A 22725-nucleotide genomic window follows, 5' to 3' on the forward strand; every position below is an offset into this window, starting at 1 on the left:
GGACTGGTTGAATTGTGTGTGGCTGAATTGATCATTGGCTGTGCAGTTAGTGTTAGATTGCAGGCTGGGTCGATGAGTACACGTGTGTTGTTGGATCTTTGCTCAGATGTGTGGACTTATGTCTGCCCTGATAGCTGAATGGTCAGCATGACGGACTGTCGTCCTAATGGGCCCGGGTTCGACTCCCTGGATCGGGAGATTTCTCCGCTCAGGGACTGGGTGTTGTGTTGTCTTCATCACAATATCATCCCCATCCGGTGCGCAGGTCGGCCAATGTGGCGTCGAATGTAATAAGACCTGCACCTAGGCGGCCGGACCTGCCCTGTAAGGGGCCTCCCGGCCAATGTCGCCAAACGCTCATTTCGATTTTGTGGACTTATGAATGGCTTATGAGTTTGTGGCAAGGTGTGAGAAATGTTCAGTTCTTTTGGTGTATGGTTGTGTGTATAGGTTTTTTGGTGGGGAGGCAAGCTTGGTGGTTGGGTAGACTAATGTGTGGTTGGATTAGTGGATGTGTCACAAGGTTTCAGTATGGTTCAATTCGTGTGTGGTTGGGTAAGTGTTTGGGAGTTCGGTAGAGTGGGTGGATGCATCATTGGTAACTGACTGTCCCTGACAGACTGAAATTATGTTCCAGACCAGCAGTTGTAAACAGACCTTGCTGTCTGCTGCCAATGTTCTTATCGACCGAATTGTCTGAGCATGGTTCATCACTCATCTTCACTGCTTCTGCTATGCCAGTACTTGTCTCCTGCTTTCCCTGCTTATTCTATTGCAGAGTGAAAGATTCAGTGTGCACTGGATAAGTATTTGGGTGATTGGTTGGTGGGTGCATACATCTTTGAGCTAGGGAATTTGTGGTATATTATGTGTTTAGGACAGTTTGTGATATTGCTCGCCCAGTTTCATTTGGCATACATCACATGTATTTTGAATGTACTATATGTATCATTCGATACATTTAATTAAAGTCATGCATCTTATGTAAAGTCGATTTTCAGATTGTATGTGTCGCTAACAGCTTTCTGACTCTGAGAGCTTGTCTGTAGTATCAATAATATTGTCAGTGAGCAGTAACTTTAGTTTGATATTAAACACTGTTGACTGAGCACTTTTTCATCAAGCAGGTGTTAATCAATGCTGTAATTGTGTAATTAACTTCCCGATTCACAGCTGTTAATATTAGTATAGGTAGTATTGTTGATTTACTATGCTAATTTGAGCTACAGTACTGCAGTGTTGTTATTAACATATGTCTGTTTATTTCTTGGCAATTTAGTACATGCTGCTCGGAGATACCTGCAGTGAAAAGTTATGGACTGCAGAGGATGTGAGGTAGAATTACGGAAATACTCCACTTTTGAAAAGTGATAGATATCGAGGAAAATACTTTGTTGTAGTTACATGGCCATTTCACTTACACATTGTTCAATTATAATAACAAATTTATTATTGCATCTTACTTTCTTGAATACAAACATCATGAAATATTTATTACAAACGCCATTTACAGAGATGTAATGTAACGAAATGACGAGATGAAAGATGTCAATTTAAATACATGAAAAGTGATAAAATGCAACACGATAGCCTTACAACTATTTTCAACACATACTGAAGACTCTTAACTCACTTAAATAATCGCTCTGTGGTCGTATAAAACTATGATAGATTGTAAGAAATTAAAAACACATGGAAGCTTATAGTCACAGACAGAGGTGGAAGAAAGTATGGAAACAACGTGCAACTTTTAGTTGCTGAGGTATTCGTGCTATTGTGGCACTCTCTAGCTGCATCATACAGTATACTAAGTGTGGTACTGTTTATTGGCGTGAAAGAGCACTTCTTGCCGGGAGTAAATTATCGGAAAATTATGTTTTGAATAAAACTAGCCTTAACAGAAACTACTTTTCTAACAATTTCTTTACTACTAGCAAACTGAAAACATATCTGACCGAAGCTGGCTGTTTCTGAAACGGCCAAATTCCTAATGAAAACTAATTAAGACCCACGAATGGGCTGCTAGCAATCAGAGCCATTTAAGTACCGGCAGGAGTCAAGGTAGTGTGCCAAGCGATGCTTCTTGCTGACGCATCCTGGCCGTGAAAAGAGGTATCACAATCATCGGAAACGAGCGCAGACCTAGTCACGCACTTGCTGTTTCACAAAACATGCCTAGATGCCTGTCGTGTCGAGTTTCTAGCAGGTACCTGCGGATATCGGCATTGGTGTCCAATGTCATGACAACGTACACTTCGGTTTCACAGTAAATATTCTCGTTCCTGAAAGTTATTCGCAAATCAAGCCCATATGATTTACCTACAGGTTTGTGCAGAAGCAAGGGTGTTTTGTAGTAAGAGTCGACCAGGTACGGTGGTTGTTATCTGAGCCGGCTAATCGGTCCATACGTTCAATGAGAAACACACACTGATTAACAAAACAAGACAACTGATGGTGCTGCCGATTTGGGCTACGAGAAGAGATACACAATTGTTCCACTATTCCAAAGAGCAATGTTTACGTAGAATTTTTCCCTGTATTGTTGTTTCTGCCCCTCTGCAGCATATGACTTCCAAAATTAATAAATTCGATGCAGTATAATTAAGAGGGTGAAACATTTATATAAGTTTCTAAACAAGTTAAAAAGGTGATTTTTCTTTCTGTATTCCGACATAATTGTCGTAAAGAAGTGTGACTATAATATTTTTATGCACTGTGACTATGGATTTACTATTGTAGTGTCAAATAAACATTTAAGGTGATTTTTCGGGATTACATATGTTGTTTTGTGTGCTTTTAAACGAAAGACAAAAAAGTAAAATGAAAAGTAGGCTCATATAGGTTAAAGATCTTAAACAAGAAACTATGTAGCAACGCACATGCACCGAAATTGTAAAGACCTGCACTGGTAGGGGTAGAACTAGGAGAAGAAAAATCAGGAGCTCTGAGATCGTGGGGTGGGTAGTATGTTGTAACCAGATGGTACCCAGATGGTTACCAGATGGTAACCAGATGGTTCTGTAGGTCTGGAAGTGGATAATGGGAAACAGAGGCAGAGTAGAGGAGTGGGCTGTGGGGCAGGCGACGGTATGAACAGGGAAAAAATAGGGAACAAGTGTGTAGGGAGGGGAAAGTCCAGTGTGAGGTACGGTAGAGAGGGATAAGTTTGAGTCAACAAAGCATAAATATCAGGGCATTTTACGTTGTCTGCGAGAAAGAGTCGGTTGAAGTATTGCTGGGAGAGGATATGGAGTGCGTGTCAGTGTGTGTGTAGGGTTGGTGGGTTATACAGCTATAGGAACAGCAGTGGGATTGTTGGAGTCGAAATGCTGTTGTATGTACAAAGGTGTTCAGTATGGGTGAGGAGAGACAGAAATTTGATGAAAGTTATATGGGAGGGATCGACATGCACGGGTGATTTGTCAGTACTGCAATAACATGAACAGAACAAAAACAAACTGGTGCTTTTCATTATTGTAATGTTGTTCTATCAAGAATCGACGGAAGATTCTGTTAACATGAGCAGAGCTATCACAATATTGTGCGTTCATAAACTTGATAGTATCCTGCTGTTTTATGTATTATGAGTTTACCCGCTAGAGATCAACAAATTATAAATTTTGTACCGAAACTGGTGAACACTATTTTCCTTTCAGGTCGTAATTATGTGACTGCTGATCAGTTTTTTCGATAAGGGAGTTTATTCTATCTGTTGGCAACAGATTCAACACTTGGCGTTGTCTTTTGTGTAAAATAGATGCTCAGTAAGTATTGTAGGAAAGTGGATCAAACGGTATAGCGTTTTTAGAGCGTGGCAACATTAAATTTCTTCTAATGTGTTTGAGTTTCAGATATTTATACCGACTGCAAAATTTGTTTGAAGTTCCGTACATGACTGCAAGTAGTGCGGAGATAGGGATGAGAAACATTAAGACTAGATAAAGTGGTAGTGTATATGTCTCACGCAGTTGCCATAGATTCACTGCCACACTACGAATCTGAAGTAAATCAGTGAAGTGATTTGTGTAAACTGAAGTGTTTCCGAACGAAAAATCATGTCTTGCCTTCACGTGAATAATTTTTGAAAAAGTAATCGCAGACTTGGATAGTACATGATACGGTGTGCCGAATATAAATGATACGGTGTGCAGAAGCTAATCAGGAAGTTCAACACGAATTTCGTCGAATCGGCTTAGCATTTCCAAAGCATTTTCAAGGAAGAAATATTTTCAGTTTTTCAAAAGTACAAAAATTGCATTGAATTAATAGAAATCTTTCGAGTACTATTCAGTGTCTTACAACTTTCATGTTCTCGATAAAAAGAAATTCAGCATTGTCTTCATGTTTTTGAAACTATCATCTTATATTGTGCATAGTGTGATACCATGATATGAGTCGAGTGTTTGTAAGCCATTGTCACAAGAAGGTGGAGATAGGCTAGTGTAACAGCATTAAGTTGTAGATGCAAAGGTAGGCCACAGAAATGTGTCGCAATGTTTCGTTGACGTGAATAGAAATTTACTCTGATGTCCATCAGCACACTACAAGTAAGAACTGTAGCACTTAACTGCTTATAACGATTATAAATCCCATTTCAAACACCTTGCATGAAATTCTGCACTGTAGGAGGCAATTTAGCACAATTATTATTATTTTTGCAGAGAAGTAGAAAGGTAGATATTGGAGCATGACAGTATTTGATTTTATCGGATCTATTTCCTAACCTAAGCATGTCGCCCAAAGCTGTTAAAAACATGCCACGTGTCACCACTATTACACGAAATCCCCAAGAGAAAATAATCTAATTCAGTGCATCCAAATGCTCGCTCATTGTTGGTAGTATTTTACTAATTAACTACTAAAATAAAAAAGTGCACTGCCTGACTATTTGATTCGTAAATAACTTTCAAACGTAATTACTATGACACCAAATATTACGCCGTCAACATCCCTCTTTTTTAGCAGTCTGTCGAACATTATTCCTCTGACGTAACATTCAGTCACAGACTTTATGGTAAATCCATGTCATTCAGGAGGAGAAATCTTTGGTTACAAAATGATTACGAGTCTTAGCTGGGTTATGCGTGACAAGGTACCCACAGTAGTCTAGCTCTATAGAACAACAATAACACATTGTTGTATAACTCTCAACAGCGAAACTATGGGTATTTACAGTATGATGTATGGAAATCGGGAAAACTAGCGAACTTCTCAACCGTATACAGCCCAAAAGTAAGCCACGTCAAAGGGTTTCCACTATCAATTCGTATTCACAGAAAAGAAAAGAAAAAAGATCAGGCGATGAACAGAAGTAATGAAGGAATGACTTAGTTGTCGCTTAAGTAATATAATACCGACGAACATTACAAAAGTACAAAAATGCAGTTTTTATAATACATATAACAAACGATTCACATGCAAAAACTTCAGCTTTGATTGTAGTTTCACAACGCAGAAGATCTATGGACGAGATTCCACCACTGGCGGAACCATTGTGCGACTTATAACAAGGCGAATAAATGCTAAGTACCAATAAAGAAATAAATAGAAACTTGTTAGTTTCATACAGCACCAAAATAAAAGAATTCTGTTTCCTCAGCGATTACGCATACAGAAAACACTGCCTGGTCGTAAATAACAGTCATTTAAATCTGAGAGATGTCAACACCGGACAGCTCAGAAATGTATTCCTGTGTGCATGACATGAATATTTAAACAGATGCTGGGCTCTACAGCTCCATAGGGACACTTAATTATTGTCCAACTAACTAAATTCACAAGCAGATGCTAAACTACCAGACATTCGTCTTTCTCGTGTGTCGCAATCGGCTCTGTTGCCAAGTTCCGAGTATGAGAGTTCCAGCACACGTGCTTACAGAAATTGCTTTTGGTAACCTGGCATCATTAATAATAAAAATATTGTATTGTTAACTACATTCATTAGAGGCTTATGTATATGCAGTTGGGATTCAGGCTGTAGTTTATAATCACTGATTTTCTATGCCAGAAGAAATGCGGGAATTTTATGATCTATCAGAGCTCAAAGACATTGTAAATGAAATTTCTGAACAGTTTCTCCTTGTATGTGTGCTTCATAAAGGTTTAAGATCAGCAGACATCTTCGGACCGCTGAACTTCTACTGCAACAAACACATCTGGAAACGCAGGTGGTAGCTTGGGGAATATCTCTCTTAGTTACATACAGTTTTCGATATAGAACTACTTCTGGTGGTAACACACTTTACAATAACTCTATTAGGAGAATTGACTGCTATATGCACAAACAGAGAATACCAACTCCTTTTTTGTCGTTCTCACTACAGGCGTAGCTGAAGTTACGGTGATGAATATAATTATCCGCAGCTATCTTTAGTCACGAAACGATCCATGGACGGCAACAGTGCTTATTCTGTCTTTAGTGTGCCGCCCACGAAGCAGGGCTGGTCGCGCAGCCCTACTTAGGTATCCGTCTTGAGTGGCGTAAATCCAATGCGGCAGTTGCCGCGGGTGGACAGTCCAACGTCGATGGCTTTTCAGTCGCACGCCTCGCGCGCAGTCGTCTGGGGAGTAGTCGGCGCGGCGGCAGTCGACGTCCACCGCCTTCTAGAGCGGCCGCCGGCGCAAGCGGCTAGGAACGTTGTCGTGCAGAGGGCGGTGGCGCGCCCTCAGTAGGAGACGTTGTTGCGCAGGTGCGCCTGCTTGCGGTACGCGTACTTCTCGCACTTGCCCCACCACGAGAAGCGCGTGCACACCTTCTTCGGCTTCAGCACGAAGCACTTGGTCTGCACGATGTTGAAGAACAGCTTACCCACGAGATTGGCAGCGCCCGTACCAGCCATCTTGAGGCAAGTGCGGAACCTGCAACACAAGAGAACGCTGTCAGGTACCATCTTTCAACACGTCACCCAAAATCATTGTCTCCCAAATCTTTATGCTAGGGTACGCCTGTAGCGGCGTCGTAACCAACGTCAGCTTCATTAACGCGTATTCGAAAAGATAGGAAACCTACAGCAAGCCCTCAGTCAAGGGTAAAAGAGGCAAAATGAGATAATAATTTCTTTGTATTTGATTTCTTTTTATTAGTTTCAGTAATATACGATCCAGTCATATTAATGTGACCGCCGCCTATGTCCGATGCCAACGTGTAGCCGGCCAGTGTGGCCGAGCTGTTCTAGGCGCTTCAGTCTGGAACCGTGCGACCGCTACGGTCGCAGGTTTGAATCCTGGTTCGGGCATGGATGTGTGTGATGTCCTTAGTTAGCTTTAGGTAGTTCTAGGGGACTGATGACCTCAGATGTTGAGTCCCATAGGGCTCAGAGCCATTTGAACCATTTGAGCCAACGTGCAATACCACTCAGCAATAGCAATGGAGTGTGTTATAGTCTGTCGGTAAACTGAAGAGCGAGCGAACGAGTCCCCACTCTGCCAACCCAGCTACGTCACAAGGCGCTTCTACAGGCTGTTTCACAACGTAGAACCGGCCCTGCCGCAGCGCGCGCTTTAAATCTGTGGCGACGCCGTGTACAGATACGTCTTGGCTGCGTTTATTTCTAGACAAATGCCTGTTCATGTGAATGTATGTTCCTCTATTGCCATTCGTAAAACGAACCCCATATAATGCAATCAGTCTGTAGAATTTAAGGCTTGTTCTCATTTTGTGTTTCTACTAAAAGGTAGAAGTTTTCTTTGAAGGACTGCATTGAAACTTAACAATTCTTGCAACACGAAGAGTGCTTAAAAATTAAGCAGAAATTTATAATTTTGTGTGTTGTATTAGTCCGATTTGCACCACTTTTTTGTCACTGCCTTTGTAAACATGCCTCAAAAGTATGTGTACAATGTTATTCATATTGGGTATTTACTCTGTTGTCAGCTGTCAGAAAGGTTACATGTATTTTGGTAGTATCAACGATTATTTGTTTTGTATAAAAATAAATTAGAGAATCTGTATTAAATTTGTTATAAGAATAGAATAAAGTGTATGAAATTTTTAGAAATGGTAAATATTGCATTTGGTGAGCCTGTTATGAGTAAACCAAGGGCAGACAAGTGGTATAAACATTTCAAAGCGGGCCTTAAAGGACAGCGATTTTACTAGCATGGATGAGATTAAAAATGCACAGTTAAGAGACCTATTAACTATCCCGAAGAAACAGCTCCTAAAGTGTTTCGGGAACTGGAAAAAGTACTGGTATAAGTGTATAGTATATATTCGGGAATATTTTGAAGAGGATAACATTGCTTTAGATTAACAAGTAAAGTTCTTACCAAAACATAAAAATGAATATGTGAACGCATCTCGAATGTCAAGCTTTTTGCTTGGAAGTCTAGAATCGGTGTACATGTTTCGAAGGAAATTTCAGCAGTGTTTCGAATAGCTATTGCACACATGTTTTAAGCCATATGTCTTAGAATCAGGTGAATAGTGATCGAGGTACAGATTTAGTGTTCCAGAAGCATCAAAGGTGTCTATACCGATGGGTTTCCTCCCAAAACTATTAGTTTTCCTTCGCGGCGATTCCAGTAAACCATGCAGCTTTTTTTCCGTTCCTTACTTATGTGTCCTATTGGGTGAGGCTGACGTTTGCATAGATTGCAGCCCTTTAATTGGGACTGGTAATATTAGCCAATAGGTCTTTTTGGGCCGCCTCTTTAATACACGCTGTAATAACATTAGAGACGATCGAACGCTTGTTACTCCGCAAATACCTTCACTTCTTCGTATTTTACACATTTTCTTGCAATGCTAGACGATTATCCATCACTTCCGGATATCGGAGTACATCAGTAAGTATACAACGTTAACTCACTGACACTGGCAACTAAGATCCCACGAACAGAAACGACGTATATCACTGCACGCCGATCTACACCGCTAGACCGATAATGGGCAACTGATTTTGGATGCCCCTGTAGGCCGGTGGCAGCGTTCTTCCGGGAAAGGCCACTTCCCCTACCAAAAGCGCTGCTCGCTCTTGAGTTTACAGACAGACTATAGGGGGACATGTGAAACAGTGCAGTAGTTGTCGTAATGCAAAAACGGAGCTACGAGGGTAATCCGAAAGTAAGGTCTCCTACTTTTTTTATAAGTACAGAACTTTGTTTATGTGGCAGTTGGTCACACTGTTATGAAGAACGCTTCACGCGCCGTGTGTAAACATGCGCACGTCGCGCTGAGGCGCTCAGTCTTGGCTTAGCAGCCGTTGAGAATGGAGCTCCCATTGGATGTTACTCCCAAGTGCGAATTGCGGGCAGTTATTCGGTTATTGAACGCAAAGGGCACTGCGCCCATTGAAATCCATCGCCAATTGACGGAAGTGTATGGTGAGTCGTGCATGGATGTCAAAAATGTTCGTAAGTGGTGTAGAGAGTTTGCAGCTGGTCGGATCGAAATTCACGACGAACAAGGGAGCGGGAGACCGTCAGTTTCTGAGGAGACAGTGTTGAAGGTTGAGCAAAGCATGCGTGAAGATCGGCGGATCACCCTGGATGATCTCTTCACGTTGGTTCCTGATGTTTCCCGGAGCACCGCTCACAGAATTTTAACGGAAACATTGAGCTACCGCAAGGTGTGCGCAAGAGGGGTGCCGCGTATGCTGACTGAGGACCACATGCGGCAACGAGTTGATGCTTCCCGCACATTTCTTCACCACCTTGCAGCCGAACAGGACAACTTTCTGGACTCAGTTGTCACGGATGACGAAACCTGGACATACCACTTTACACCTGACACCAAGCAACAATCACGCCATTCGCGGCATCCTTCTTCGTTAAAGCTGCGGAAATTCAAACAAACACAGTCTGCCGGTAAAGTCATGACTATCGTTTTTTGGGATCAGCAAGGGGTATTGTTGGTCACCACAATTAACGCTGTGAGACTCTGAAAAAACTCAAACGGGCAACTCAGAACCGGAGAAGAGGAATGTTGAGCAAGGGCGTATACACATTCTCCATGACAACGCTCGCCCACACATCGCTCAGCAAACCGTTGCTCTCCTGCAACAGTTTCAGTGGAACATAATCACCCACCCACCCCATAGTCCTGACTTGGCGCCCAGTGACTATCACCTGTTCCCTAGGTTAAAAGAACATTTGACAGGAAAGCGATTCAGCTCCGACGACGAGGTGAAAGAAGAGGTTAATAACTTTCTGAACAGCATGGCTGCGAGCTGGTACGACATGGGCATACAAAAACTCCCACAGCGTCTACAAAACTGTATCGACAGAAATGGTGATTATGTCGAAAAATAGCTAAATGTTCAAGCTGTAAACTGATGTAAACCATTGTAGAAATAAACAGATCTATATACTTATAAAAAAATAGGAGACCTTACTTTTGGGATTACCCTCGTATTTATCTGACGTCCAAAGGGGCATGATAATTGGCTTTCAGTCCAAGGGTGGAAGCATTTCCAAAGTTTGTAAACTGTTCGCATCCCAACGTGATTAAAGTATACTATCCATGGCGAAATGGCACTGTCCAAAACCAGTGTCGAGGCAACCGTGATGCAACACGAGCCATTGATTACAGGGGTGAACGACAGCGGTGATGTTTTAAGGACGAATAGACGTGCAACTGATGAGCAACCGACCGTACAGATGAACCAAGGAGCTACCAACATTGTCTTCTCGACCACAACTGGACGTCCACTGAGTGACGACAGGTGGCATTATCAGATGAATCACATTTTTACTCCATTGGACAGATGGCCGTTGGCGTGTACAGCGTGAAACATCTCAATGCAAACACCCTGAAACCAAGAGGGAGCGTTAAGGTCTGGAGAATGTTTACGTGGCATTCCCTTCGTGATCTCATCAATCTGAAAGACAGAGTGGATGAACACCAGCGTGTATCTATCCTTGGGGACCATGTCCACCCCTACTGGGCATGCACCAGCTGGACAGTCCAATGCGTCACACGACACACAGTATATGTGCGTGGTTCGAATAGCAACAGGATAAGTTTACTGTACTTCCTGGCCACCACGCTCCCCAGGTTTTATCCAACAGAGGACCTGTGAGAACACGTCGATCGGGTTGTTCGCGCCATGGATTTTCAGCTGAGAAACCTAGAGCATCTGACCACGACACGGGAACTGGCATGGCTCCACGTCTCTATCCGTACCTTCCAGAACCTCAGCACGTCCTGCAGCGGTTCACTCTGCAGAAGATGGTTATTCAGCCTTTTGATCATTAATGTGACTGGACAATGTACGTATAAGTTTATCAGAAATTACTGCGGCTGGAACTTGCCATATGATTCCTTGGACCACTTGGAAAAAATTTTCGTCATATACCTATTTTTATATAAAATTATCGTGCATTTATATCAGGACCTCAATTGCGAATTGTGATGAACCGCTGGGCACCAAGAGAGAACCGTATTTTGTTACCGAATAGTCTGTAAGATTCTTAAAATGAAAACTACAATTGTATTCGAAGTACAATTTAGAAAATAATGTTCCGATAAATTTACAGCAATTTGCCACTAGTCTGCCCAGCGCCTCAAAGGACGAAATTGTGTTACAAGCCTGTTTTATTTTTACGTCTCCAGAAATCATGTGATGTACTTTACATGAACTATATTTTTATCATTCGGTATAGGATAATATAGGTAGGTAGTTTAATGTTTAACGTCCCGTCGACAACGAGGTCATTAGAGACGGAGCGCAAGCGCGGGTTAGAGAAGGATTAGGAAGGAAATCGGCCGTGCCCTTTCAAAGGAACCATCCCGGCATTTGCCTGAAACGATTTAGGGAAATCACGGAAAATCTAAATCAGGATGGCTGGAGACGGGATTGTACCGTCGTCCTCTCGAATGCGAGGCCAGTGTGCTAAACACTGCGCCACCTCGCTCCGTAGGATAATATAGATATAGAAATATGATAATAATGGTGGTAATGTAGCAGTTAAAGATAACAGCACCAAGTGGTAAAACCTTCAATTACGACCCTCCTCTGGAGGATGCTACTATTATACTTGTTTTAAATTTCACTTAACTAAAATCTTTGTCTGCTGGACGATTACAGTTGTGAATTTCACGACATACCAAGCATCAGTCTTAACTTGTGGCACATATTCACCCAGTACAAACCAATGTTAACTGCGAGTTCACGATCAGAAATTGATTCCAGAAATAAAGTTTTGTGTTGCTAGAAAACGCAATACAATTCTATACGTATATTACGGAAACAGAAGTGTAATAATAAGTGAGTACATAATATTATTTCCGGGAAATGTTGGTTAATATTCTTCTCCAGTGAGAAGTACATATCACCACTTCCTGGCTCAAAAACTTACAACTTTCCAGCTATTGAAGAGTGTAATAATTTCGTCCTCTGTTGACTGAAATTTGAATATTCTTACTTACCTCTCATCTCTTGTTGCCTCGAGTGGTGTATCCTGCCCAGGTTTTAGGAATTATAGGTAAAGTATTCTAATGTTAGAATGATTGCAGAGAAAACTACGGAATACTTCATGCTTATACTTGCCCACGTACTTGACAGACACACACACACACACACACACACACACAATATTAATGCATCGCATCGACAAGGACCTGTGGTAAACTGTTATCTTCAAATGTTTGGCTTATTCTCTTTAGATGAGACCGTGAGGTGTACGCAATAATACTTCACTTTTACGGGAGCAGCTGTAATTCCAAGATGATATATTGCCATATTCATTTACGGCTTGTGACCAGTCACTATCAGGTATCCGATGCAATATTCTACTTCTGCTGAGTGTCTGCAGCGTTAGTACCCCTCTAGAATAGCTGTTTCCGAAGTACCAGACGATATTAAAAGTAAATGCTGCTCGTGACAATAAATCATCGGGTGACTTGGAACAGCTGTTTAAGTATACAGTGAGGCTAAAATGAAACTGACCCAATAAATGATTTCATCATTTCGTAATAAACTCTAAATACAAAGCGGTTAAATGTCGACGTCAACAGTGGCCACGTCTAACATCTGTCAGAAACAGTTCACTTCTTCATTGTCCGCCCCCGATAGCTGAGTGGTCAGCGCGACAGAATGTCAATTCTAAGGTTCCGGGTTCGATTCCCGGCTGGGTTGGAGATTTTCTCCGCTCAGGGACTGGGTGTTGTGTTGTCATCATCATTTCATCCCCATCGACGCGCAAGTCGCCAAAGTGGCGTCACATCGAAAGACTTGCACGAGGCGAACGGTATACCCGACGGGAGGCCCTAGTCACACCACATTTACAACTATTTCACCTCTTCATTAACGCATTTCGTGTCTGATTTGCAAACATTGCTCGGTTTTCTTATGAACAGACAACCTATGGTTGCACTTTATAGTAATAATGTAAAAACCAGTTGTTGGTATGTTACACTTAAGTTCATTTTATTATTATGTAGCACTATGCGGCCTACCATTCTGCCTTGGATTATTAAGCCCTGTTTTCTCAAAATCCTCTACCGGAAAATGTGTAGGAACCGCATTTGAGAAGTCACAACGAACAAAGTCTATGGCCACCTTTATATTAACAATTGGCACGAGAAAAACTTTCATATTTGACGAAATACCTCTTCTCAAGATGATACTACCGAAATGATGCTCAGTTATTCAGATAGGAAAAGTTCTGCCCACAGGTTCTGGTGGGCCCATCGGTACCGACCCATTACCGCGTCCTCCTCACCTACGGCGACAATGAATGCCGTATGGAGGGGCTTGGGATTTGCACACCGCTCTACCTGCTCTCTCAGTAAAATGACGGGCTGTGCCCCTGTCGAAATATCGGTGACTATCGAAGACGTCACCCGGCTACATTCCGGAAAGTTTTTTCGACAGTTGTCGTATTGTCGTATGCACTTTCCATATTCGACATCGAGGTGCAAATGTGGAGTTTCAATGAAGTGATTGAAACACAGAGGATTACAACACCTCGTGGCAAGGGCTTGATAATGTGACCACCGGGTTTTTTATACTTGACTATTATATAGGAGATAGCCAAAGGCCTTGCCGCAGTGGTAACGCCGGTTTCAGCCAAATCACTGAAGTTAAGCGCTGGGCTGGGCTAGCACATGGATGGGTGACCATCCGGTCTGCCGAGCGCTGTTGGCAAGCAGGGTGCACTACTTGATTGAGAAGTAGCGGCTCCGGTTTCGTAAACTGACAAAAGGCCGGAGGAGCGGTGTGCTAACCACATGCCCCTCCATATCCACATCCAGTGACGCCTGTGGGCTGAGGGTGACGCGGCTGCCGGTCGGTACCGTTGAGCCTTTATGGCTTGTTCGGGCGGAGTTTTATTACATCGAATAACACTGAAAATGGTGTAACGTATCCACATGTTGCCCCTGTCAAGTGTGCAAACTGCGACAATTTCACTGTGTTTTAATCACTTCATTGAAACTCCGCACGGGAAGTAAAATATCGCATGACTTAGCGGAAGAAGTCTCTCGTGAGTCCCGAATTGCCGCCAGCAGTCCATCTAGGATAAAAATGGTTCAAATGGCTCTGCGTACTATGGGACTTAACTTCTGAGGTCATCAGTCCCCTAGAACTTAGAACTACATAAACCTAACTAACCTAAGGACATCACACACATCCCTGCCCGAGGCAGGATTCGAACTTGCGACCGTAGCGGTCGCGCGGTTCCAGACTGTAGCGCCTAGAACCGCTCGGCCACCACGGCCGGCCCATCTAGGATAATGACAGTGTGTAGAGAGTTAAAAACAATGGGGAATAGTGGTCGAACAGCACCTCGTAAGGCACACATTTCTGTAGACAATATTAAGCGAAGCTTGAGGTGGTGTAAAAAGTGACTCCACTGCGGTTTAGCTGTCTGTAAACAAATGATCTGGTGTGGTGAACGGCGCAGTACACCGTGGCAATCTGGGGAAGGGTTTGGGTTTGGTGGGTGCCTGGAGAACGTTACCTGCCATCATGTGAAGTGCCATCAGTGAAACACGGAGGAGGTGGCATTACAGTATGGAGGCGCTCAAGAAAACACTAAGTGCGGAAGGACACGAACGCATTTTACAACATAGTGAACTACATACACTAGAGGATCAGTTCGGAAACATAGATTGTTGGTATCATTAAGCAGCATTTGTAAAGAACTGGTTCGCGGACAACACTATTCCATAAATGGTCTGCTCTGGTCGGATTTCCGACCTGAACCCAGTGGAGCGTATTTTGGATTAGTTCAAACATCAACTTCGCTCCAGCGTCCCAACATCACTGCGTTCTGTGGATTCGGCTCTTGAGGAAGAATGGGCCGTTCCTCCACAGACAAAAAAATGTTCAAATGCGTGTGAAATCTTATGGGACTTAACTGCTAAGGTCATCAGTCCCTAAGCTTATACACTACTTAAACTAAATTATCCTAAGGACAAACACACACACCCATGCCCGAGGGAGGACTCGAACCTCCGCCGGGACCAGCCGCACAGCCTATGACTGCCGCGCCTAAGACCGCTCGGCTAATCCCGCGCGGCCCCACAGACATTTAAGCACATTATTTAACGTGTCCCCAGCAGAGTTCAAGCTGTCATTAAGGCGAAGATTGGTATAACACCCCAAATATAGAGCCCTAGTGACATCCCTTTTGACAGCAAAAGATATAAAAATTAGTTATCCTGACCTTAACGGTAGCTACTGGCAACAAAATATTAACACTATTGAAAGTTTGTCCAACGGAAATACTAGGGAATTGACAACATCTATGCCACGGGAAGAACTAAATGAAGACTATCAGATGATCACTTAATCTACGAAGCATGAAGCTCTAAATAAAGAATTCAAAATATATGCTTTACGAAGGTTAAAACCCGGACGAGATAAAGTGATCAGAGATAACATTTATCCAAGAAAAGAGTTGTAGCCGCATCGAGTTGTAAGTTCGCTGCGACTACAATGAAAAACTTCAATAGAGATGTTCATTCGCTGTCTTGTAGACGTCGCGAAGAAGCACGCTGATTGACCGATAATAAATTGTTTCAGACCGATCTGGAATTTTAAAGTTTTTTCAAATATCGTTTTGACGTATTAGTCAAAGTTCTGAAGAAAGGTGATAGAACATTTACCGTTTAGCCAGACAACGGAACAGATATTATACGCGAGGGAAAAGTAACTCGTGTGATACTTAATCAATTCTGGGACTCAGTCGTCGCGATCTCTGATTGTCACGAACATTGAAGGACACAGCAGTGTACCAGACGCCGACATAAACTCTACAAATAGACTTGAGTAGGAAACATATACACGCAATCATGAAGAATTCACAGGTACGCCGTGTTGTCGGAAGCTGTAGTCAGTGTCAGAATTTCTGATGTAAATCGTAGCTTCAATTCCCTGAATGATAGATCGGTGTGCGTTCCAGTGCAGTGTTTAAATAATTCAGAAGTTCAATAAACTCAGTGACAACTTTAATAATTCGTGTCGTCTACATCATTTAATTGAAGTTTATTTTGTAACTGTGAATAATTATTCTCTTGATAGAACAGCGAAGCTAAAGGTGATTGAGTGACATTATTAAGAAAAAATGGTTCAAATGGCTCTGAGCACTATGCGACTTAACATCTGAGGTCATCAGAGTCCTAGACTTAAAACTACTTACACCTAACTAACCTAAGGATATCACACACATCCATGCCCGAGGCAGGATTCGAACCTGCGACCGTAGCAGCAGCGCGGTTCCGGACTGAAGCGCCTGGAACCTCTCGACCACAACGGCCGGCCATTATTAACAGGGAAAAGTAACTGAACAGTGTATTACGACGCTTTCTGCACGTTATTTAGATAATAAATTATCTCTAGCTTTACGACGTAGGAGATGTTCAGTTAGCGCCGTAGCGACGCATTAACGACGCTATAATACTTCACAAATCAACATCCTCGCAAGACTATAACGTGGCATCGGCTTGAATGGTGGAACTTATAATTCGTGATGCCATATTACCTACGTTTGAACATTCATTTGCAAACCGGACATAAAAACTACTGTTATCAAGTTTCACGTAAGCTTACAAGCCAGTCGCGAACACGCGAAGGATATTTGGTTTATTGTTTCAGATAAAGGGAGCTGTTGCGGTACCGAGTGGTGCAGTCGCTGTATGTAGCAGTAAAGAAGACAGACATCCTTCGAACACCATTGCTCCAATTATAAGCGAGGGCCGCTTATACATTTCGGCGTGCTGCTCCTGTGTCAACCAGACTTGAACATTCATTTCCATCGAGCCGACACACACACACTCACTACATTGGGCACCTCCCACACCCACCCTATAAAGTCCACGAACAGGTGTTGGAACACATTTGATCAGCCAGCACACATCTTGAAAGAAGACTGACTACAAAATTATGTAAATGCCACGCTTTAGGGAGGCATACCGACAGTTACTCTTCATGTTGACTTTCCTTCACTGTAAATGGAAGGGAGCTAATAATATTAGCACACTGTGGTTTCGCTGCCAAACAGTGTACAGTAGCTTGCAGGAAGGTACATTACTGGCCAATAAAATTGCTACACCACGAAGATGACGTGCTACAGACGCAAAATTTAATTGACAGGAAGAAGATGCTGTGATATGCAAATGATTAGCTTTTCAGAGCATTCACACAAGGCTGGCGCCGGTGGCGATACCCACAACGTGCTGACATGAGGAAAGTTTCCAACCGATTTCTCATACACAAACAGCAGTTGACCAGCGTTGCCTGGTGAAACGTTGTTGTGATGCCTCGTGTAAGGAGGAGAAATGCGTACCATCACGTTCCCGACTCTGATAAAGGTCGGATTGTTGGCTTATCGCGATTGCGGTTTATCGTATCGCGACATTGCTGATCGCGTTTGTCGAGCTCCAATGACTGTTAGCAGAATATGGAATCGGTGGGTTCAGGAGGGTAATACGGAACGCCGTGCTGGATCCCAACGGCCTCGTATCGCTAGCAGTCGAGATGACAGGCATCTTATCCGCATGGCTGTAACGGATCGTGCAGCCACGTCTCGATCCCTGAGTCACAGATGGGGACGTTTGCAAGACAACAACCATCTGCATGAACAGTTCGACGACGTTTGCAGCAGCATGGACTATCAGCTCGGAGACCTTGGCTACGGTTACCCTTGACGCCGCATGTCGGACAGGAGCGCCTGCGATGGTGTACTCAACGATTAATCTGGGTGCACGAATGGAGAAACGTCATTTTTTCAGATGAATCCAGACTCTGTTTACATCATCATGATGGTCGCATCCATGTTTGGTGACATCGCGGTGAACGCACATTGGAAGCGTGTATTCGTCATCGCCATACTGGCGTATCACCCGGCGTGATGCTATGGGGTGCCATTGGTTACACGTCTCGGTCACCTCTTGTTTGCATTGACGGCACTTTGAACAGTGTACGTTACATTTAAGATGTGTTACGACCCGTGGTTCTACCCTTCAGTCGATCGCTGCGAAACCCTACATTTCAGCAGGATAATGCACGACCGAATGTTGCAGGTCCTGTAGGGCATTTCTGGGTACAGAAAATGTTCGACTGCTGCCCTAGGCAGCACATACTCACAAATTGAAAACGTCTGGTCAATGGTAGTCGAGCAACTGGCTCGTCACAATACGCCAGTCACTACTCTTGATGAACTCTGGTATCGTGTTGAAGCTGCATGGGCAGCTGTACCTGTACATGCCATCCAAGCTCTGTTTGACTCAATACCCATGCGTATCAGGGCCGTTATTACGGCTAGAGGTGGTTGTTCTGGGTACTGATTTCTCTGGATCTATGCACCCAAATTGTGTGAAAATGTAATAACATGTCAGTTCTAACATAATATATTTGTCCAATGAATACTCGTTCATCATCTGCATTTCTTCTTGGTGTAGCAATTTTAATGGCCAGTAGTGTATATGCATACGTGGTGGAGAGCGAAATGGAAGATATGGGAAGGAAGAGAAGCGGAGAAAGTTAGAGAGGCAGGAGGGCTGTGAAGTGTAGGATAATAAGTACCATGAGGTAGTAAACTGCCGCACACCGGAAAAACGTTGCGAAATATGTAGCTGGGTAAACAGCGGTAAGCAGAGCGTAAGTGGATTACGGCGCGGGTGGCCAAGCAAGCACTTGGCGTAATGGGAGAGCAGCGGCCTCACCTGCGCCAGTTCCGTTCCGGCCGCCAAGCTGCCTCGCTGTAAATTATATACGCGGCACCGCAGGAATACGGGTAATACACCAGCACTGTCAAACTAACAACTGGACGCGTTACGCTGGCGGTCTGCGCGTCATAGTCCCGTGTTTACGTCAAGTGTACCAGCAGAGCCACTAACATTCTGTGCTTCGCCTCATCTGTACTCTTCAGACATTTTCGAGTGAAAATGCGGCTCCACGGGCATATACAGGGTGTGTCCAACTTAGATGGCAGTTTGTTTATGGTCGGATAATGAACAGCTTATGACAATGTAATACATGTTGCAAGTGAATCCCTATTTTAATCACAACATACTGTATATTCCTCGAACAAAAACATTGTGCTCTGTAGTTGGAAGAAAGCCCAAGTGTCAGCCGTCTTCAAGAATGGCAGTAGAGGTGATCCACAGAACAATCGTGCAGCACCATTGACATCAGTCTGTTGTAGAATATCAGGTGAAACAGAGTGGACTCCTCCATGCCTACCAACGTGGATGGGAATCAGACTTGCTCTTTTCTTACGTGACGACATGAAAGCCATCGATGAAGGCAGTTAAGTAGATGCAGTATTTCTTGACCTCCGAAACGTATTAAATTCAGTCTGACAGCACCGTGTGTTACTAAAAATACGACCGTATGAGATCGACAGGAAGTGCAAATGGCTAAGCAGGGATGGCTAGAGGACAAATGTAAGGATGTAGAGGCTTATCTCGCTAGGGCTAAGATAGATACTGCCTACAGAAAAATTAAAGAGACCTTTGGAAAAAAGAGAACCACTTGTATGAATATCAAGAGCTCAGATGGAAACCCAGTTCTAAGCAAAGAAGGGAATTCAGAAAGGTGGAAGAAGTATGTAGAGGATCTGTACAAGGGCGATGTACTTGAGGACAATATTATGGAAATGGAAGAGGATGTAGATGAAGATGAAATGGGAGATATGGTTCTGCGTGAAGAGCTTGACAGAGCACTGAAAGACCTAAGTCGGAACAAGGTCCCGGGAGTAGACAACATTCCATTAGAATTACTGACAGCCTTGGGAGAGCCAGTCCTGACAAACCACTACCATCTGGTGAGCAAGATGTATGAGACAGGCGAAACACCCTCAGACTTCAAGAAGAATATAATAATTCCAATCCCAAAGTAAGCAGGCGTTGACAGATGTGAAAATTACCGAACTATCAGTTTAATAAGTCACAGCTGCAAAATACTAAGGCGAATTCTTTATAGACGAATGGAAAAACTCGGGGAAGATCATTTTGGATTCCGTAGAAATATTGGAACACGAGAGGCAATACTGACCCTATGACTTATCTTAGAAAATAGATTAAGGAAAGGCAAACCTACGTTTCTAGCATTTGTAGCCTTAGAGAAAGCTTTTGACAATGTTGACTGGAGTACTCTCTTTCAAATTCTGAAGGTGGCAGGAGTAAAATACAGGGAGCGAAAGACTATTTACAATTTGTACAGAAACCAGATGGCAGTTATAAGAGTCGAGGGGCATGAAATGGAAGCAGTGGTTGGGAAGGGAGTGAGACAGGGTTGTAGCCTCTCCCTGATGTTATTCAATCTGTAAATTGAGCAAGCAGTAAAGGAAACAAAAGAAAAATTCGGAGTAGGTATAAAAATCGATGGAGAAGAAATAAAAACTTTGAGGTTCGCCGATGACATTGTAATTCTGTCAGAGACAGCAAAGGACTTGGAAGAGCAGTTGAACGGAATGGACAGTGTCTTGAAAGGAGGATATAAGATGAACATCAACAAAAGCAAAACGAAGATAATGGAATGTAGTCGAATTAACTCGGGTGATGCTGAGGGAATTAGGTTAGGAAATGAGACACTTAAAGTAGTAAAGGAGTTTTGCTATTTGGGGAGCAAAATAACTGATGATGGTCGAAGTAGAGAGGATATAAATGTAGACTGGCAATGGCAAGGAAAGCGTTTCTGTAGAAGAGAAATTTGTTAACATCGCGTATAGATTTAAGTGTCAGGAAGTCGTTTCTGAAAGTATTTGTATGGAGTGTAGCCATGTATGGAAGTGAAACATGGACGATAAATAGTTTGGACAAGAAGAGAATAGAAGCTTTCGAAATGTGGTGCTACAGAAGAATGCTGAAGATTAGATGGGTAGATCACATAACTAATGAGGAGGTATTGAATAGAATTGGGGAGAAGAGAAGTTTGTGGCACAACTTAACTAGAAGAAGGGATTGGTTGGTAGGACGTGTTCTGAGGCATCAAGATATCACCAATTTAGTATTGGAAAGCAGCGTGGAGGGTAAAAATCGTAGAGGGAGACCAAGAGATGGATACACTAGGCAGATTCAGTAGGATGTAGGTTGCAGTAGGTTCTGGGAGATGAAGAAGCTTGCACAGGACAGAGCTGCATCAAACCAGTCTCAGGAGTGAAGACCACAACAACAACATAGGATATCAAACGAAGGACGTGACTGGACTGACAGTTTCTTGGAAGGGAGAATGCAGTGTGAATTTTTGATGGAGAGCCACTGACAGATGTAAAAGTAGCATGAGATATTCCCAGGAAATTGTGCTGGGACTCTTGCTGTTCATACTATATATTAATGGCCTAGCAGACAATGTTAATAGTAATCTCTGACTTTTCACAGATGGCCTATAATGAAATTCTATCTGAAAGGAGATGCATAAGCATTCCGCCAGATCTTGATGACATTTAAAACTGGTACAGAGATTGAAGGCGGGCGCTAAATACTTAGAAACATAAAATCGTGCGCTTCACGAAACGAAAAAAAAGACTACGACTGTAATACCAGTGAGTCACTATTGGAATCAGTCATCTCGTGCAGATACATGGATTTACACCTTGTTGGGGTATCAAACGGAAAGATCAAACAGGCTCAATCGTAAGTAAATCACGTATCATAGTTTGTTTCATGTACTTCATTCTGAGGAACTGCAGTTAGTCTAAAATGTGATTACTCACAAAAAACTCGCATGACTCATCCTAGAATATTGCTCAAGTGAGTGAGAACCATACCAAGTACAACTAAGAAGGAATGTTGAAAATATATAAACAAGAGCAGCACGAACAGTGACATGTTTTTTGAGCCACGTAAGAGCGCCATGGAAATGCTGGAAACCTCAACTGGCAGATGTTTAAGAATCGATGCCAGCTATTTCGCGAAATCCTAGTTAAGAAGAGTTTCAAGAAGCAGTACTGAGTGGGGAATCTACAAACACACCAATGTCCCTAGGTGCCGCTTCCGTAGAGACCACGAAGACAAGATTGAACTGCATGGTGCACAGGGGTATTCACGGAGCCATTCTTCCCGCACTCCATACGTGAATCGAACGGAACACATCCTCCTACGTGGTACATAGGGAAGTATCCTCTGCCACACACTTCACAGCGGCTTGGAGAATATTTATGCAGCCGTAGAAGTAAATGTAGATGTAGATGAACAGCAACACTACATATCATAAATGAAGTGAAATTATACGGACATGTAGAATGGTTAAAGACGGACGGATGTAGGAAGAAATGCATGAGACAAGTGCAACATTGAAATGCGGGAACGAAAATGCTCCACAAAGAAGTACAAAA

General features: G+C 43.0%; 1 protein-coding gene across 2 annotated transcripts in view; it reads right to left on the reverse strand.

The window, feature by feature from the left end:
• Window positions 1–1440: 1440 nt before the first annotated feature.
• Window positions 1441–22725, reverse strand: part of LOC126199346 (uncharacterized) — a 482736-nt gene continuing 461451 nt past the window's right edge. The window contains exon 5 of one of the 2 annotated variants that reach the window (XM_049936208.1): window positions 1441–6858. In XM_049936208.1, the coding sequence (XP_049792165.1) occupies window positions 6666–6858 (193 nt within the window). In that variant the 3' untranslated portion in view covers window positions 1441–6665. The remainder of the gene's footprint in view (window positions 6859–22725) is intronic. The other variant, XM_049936216.1, reaches the window with a different exon arrangement.

Source organism: Schistocerca nitens, chromosome 1, assembly GCF_023898315.1.
Source record: "Schistocerca nitens isolate TAMUIC-IGC-003100 chromosome 1, iqSchNite1.1, whole genome shotgun sequence".
NCBI lineage: Eukaryota > Metazoa > Arthropoda > Insecta > Orthoptera > Acrididae > Schistocerca > Schistocerca nitens.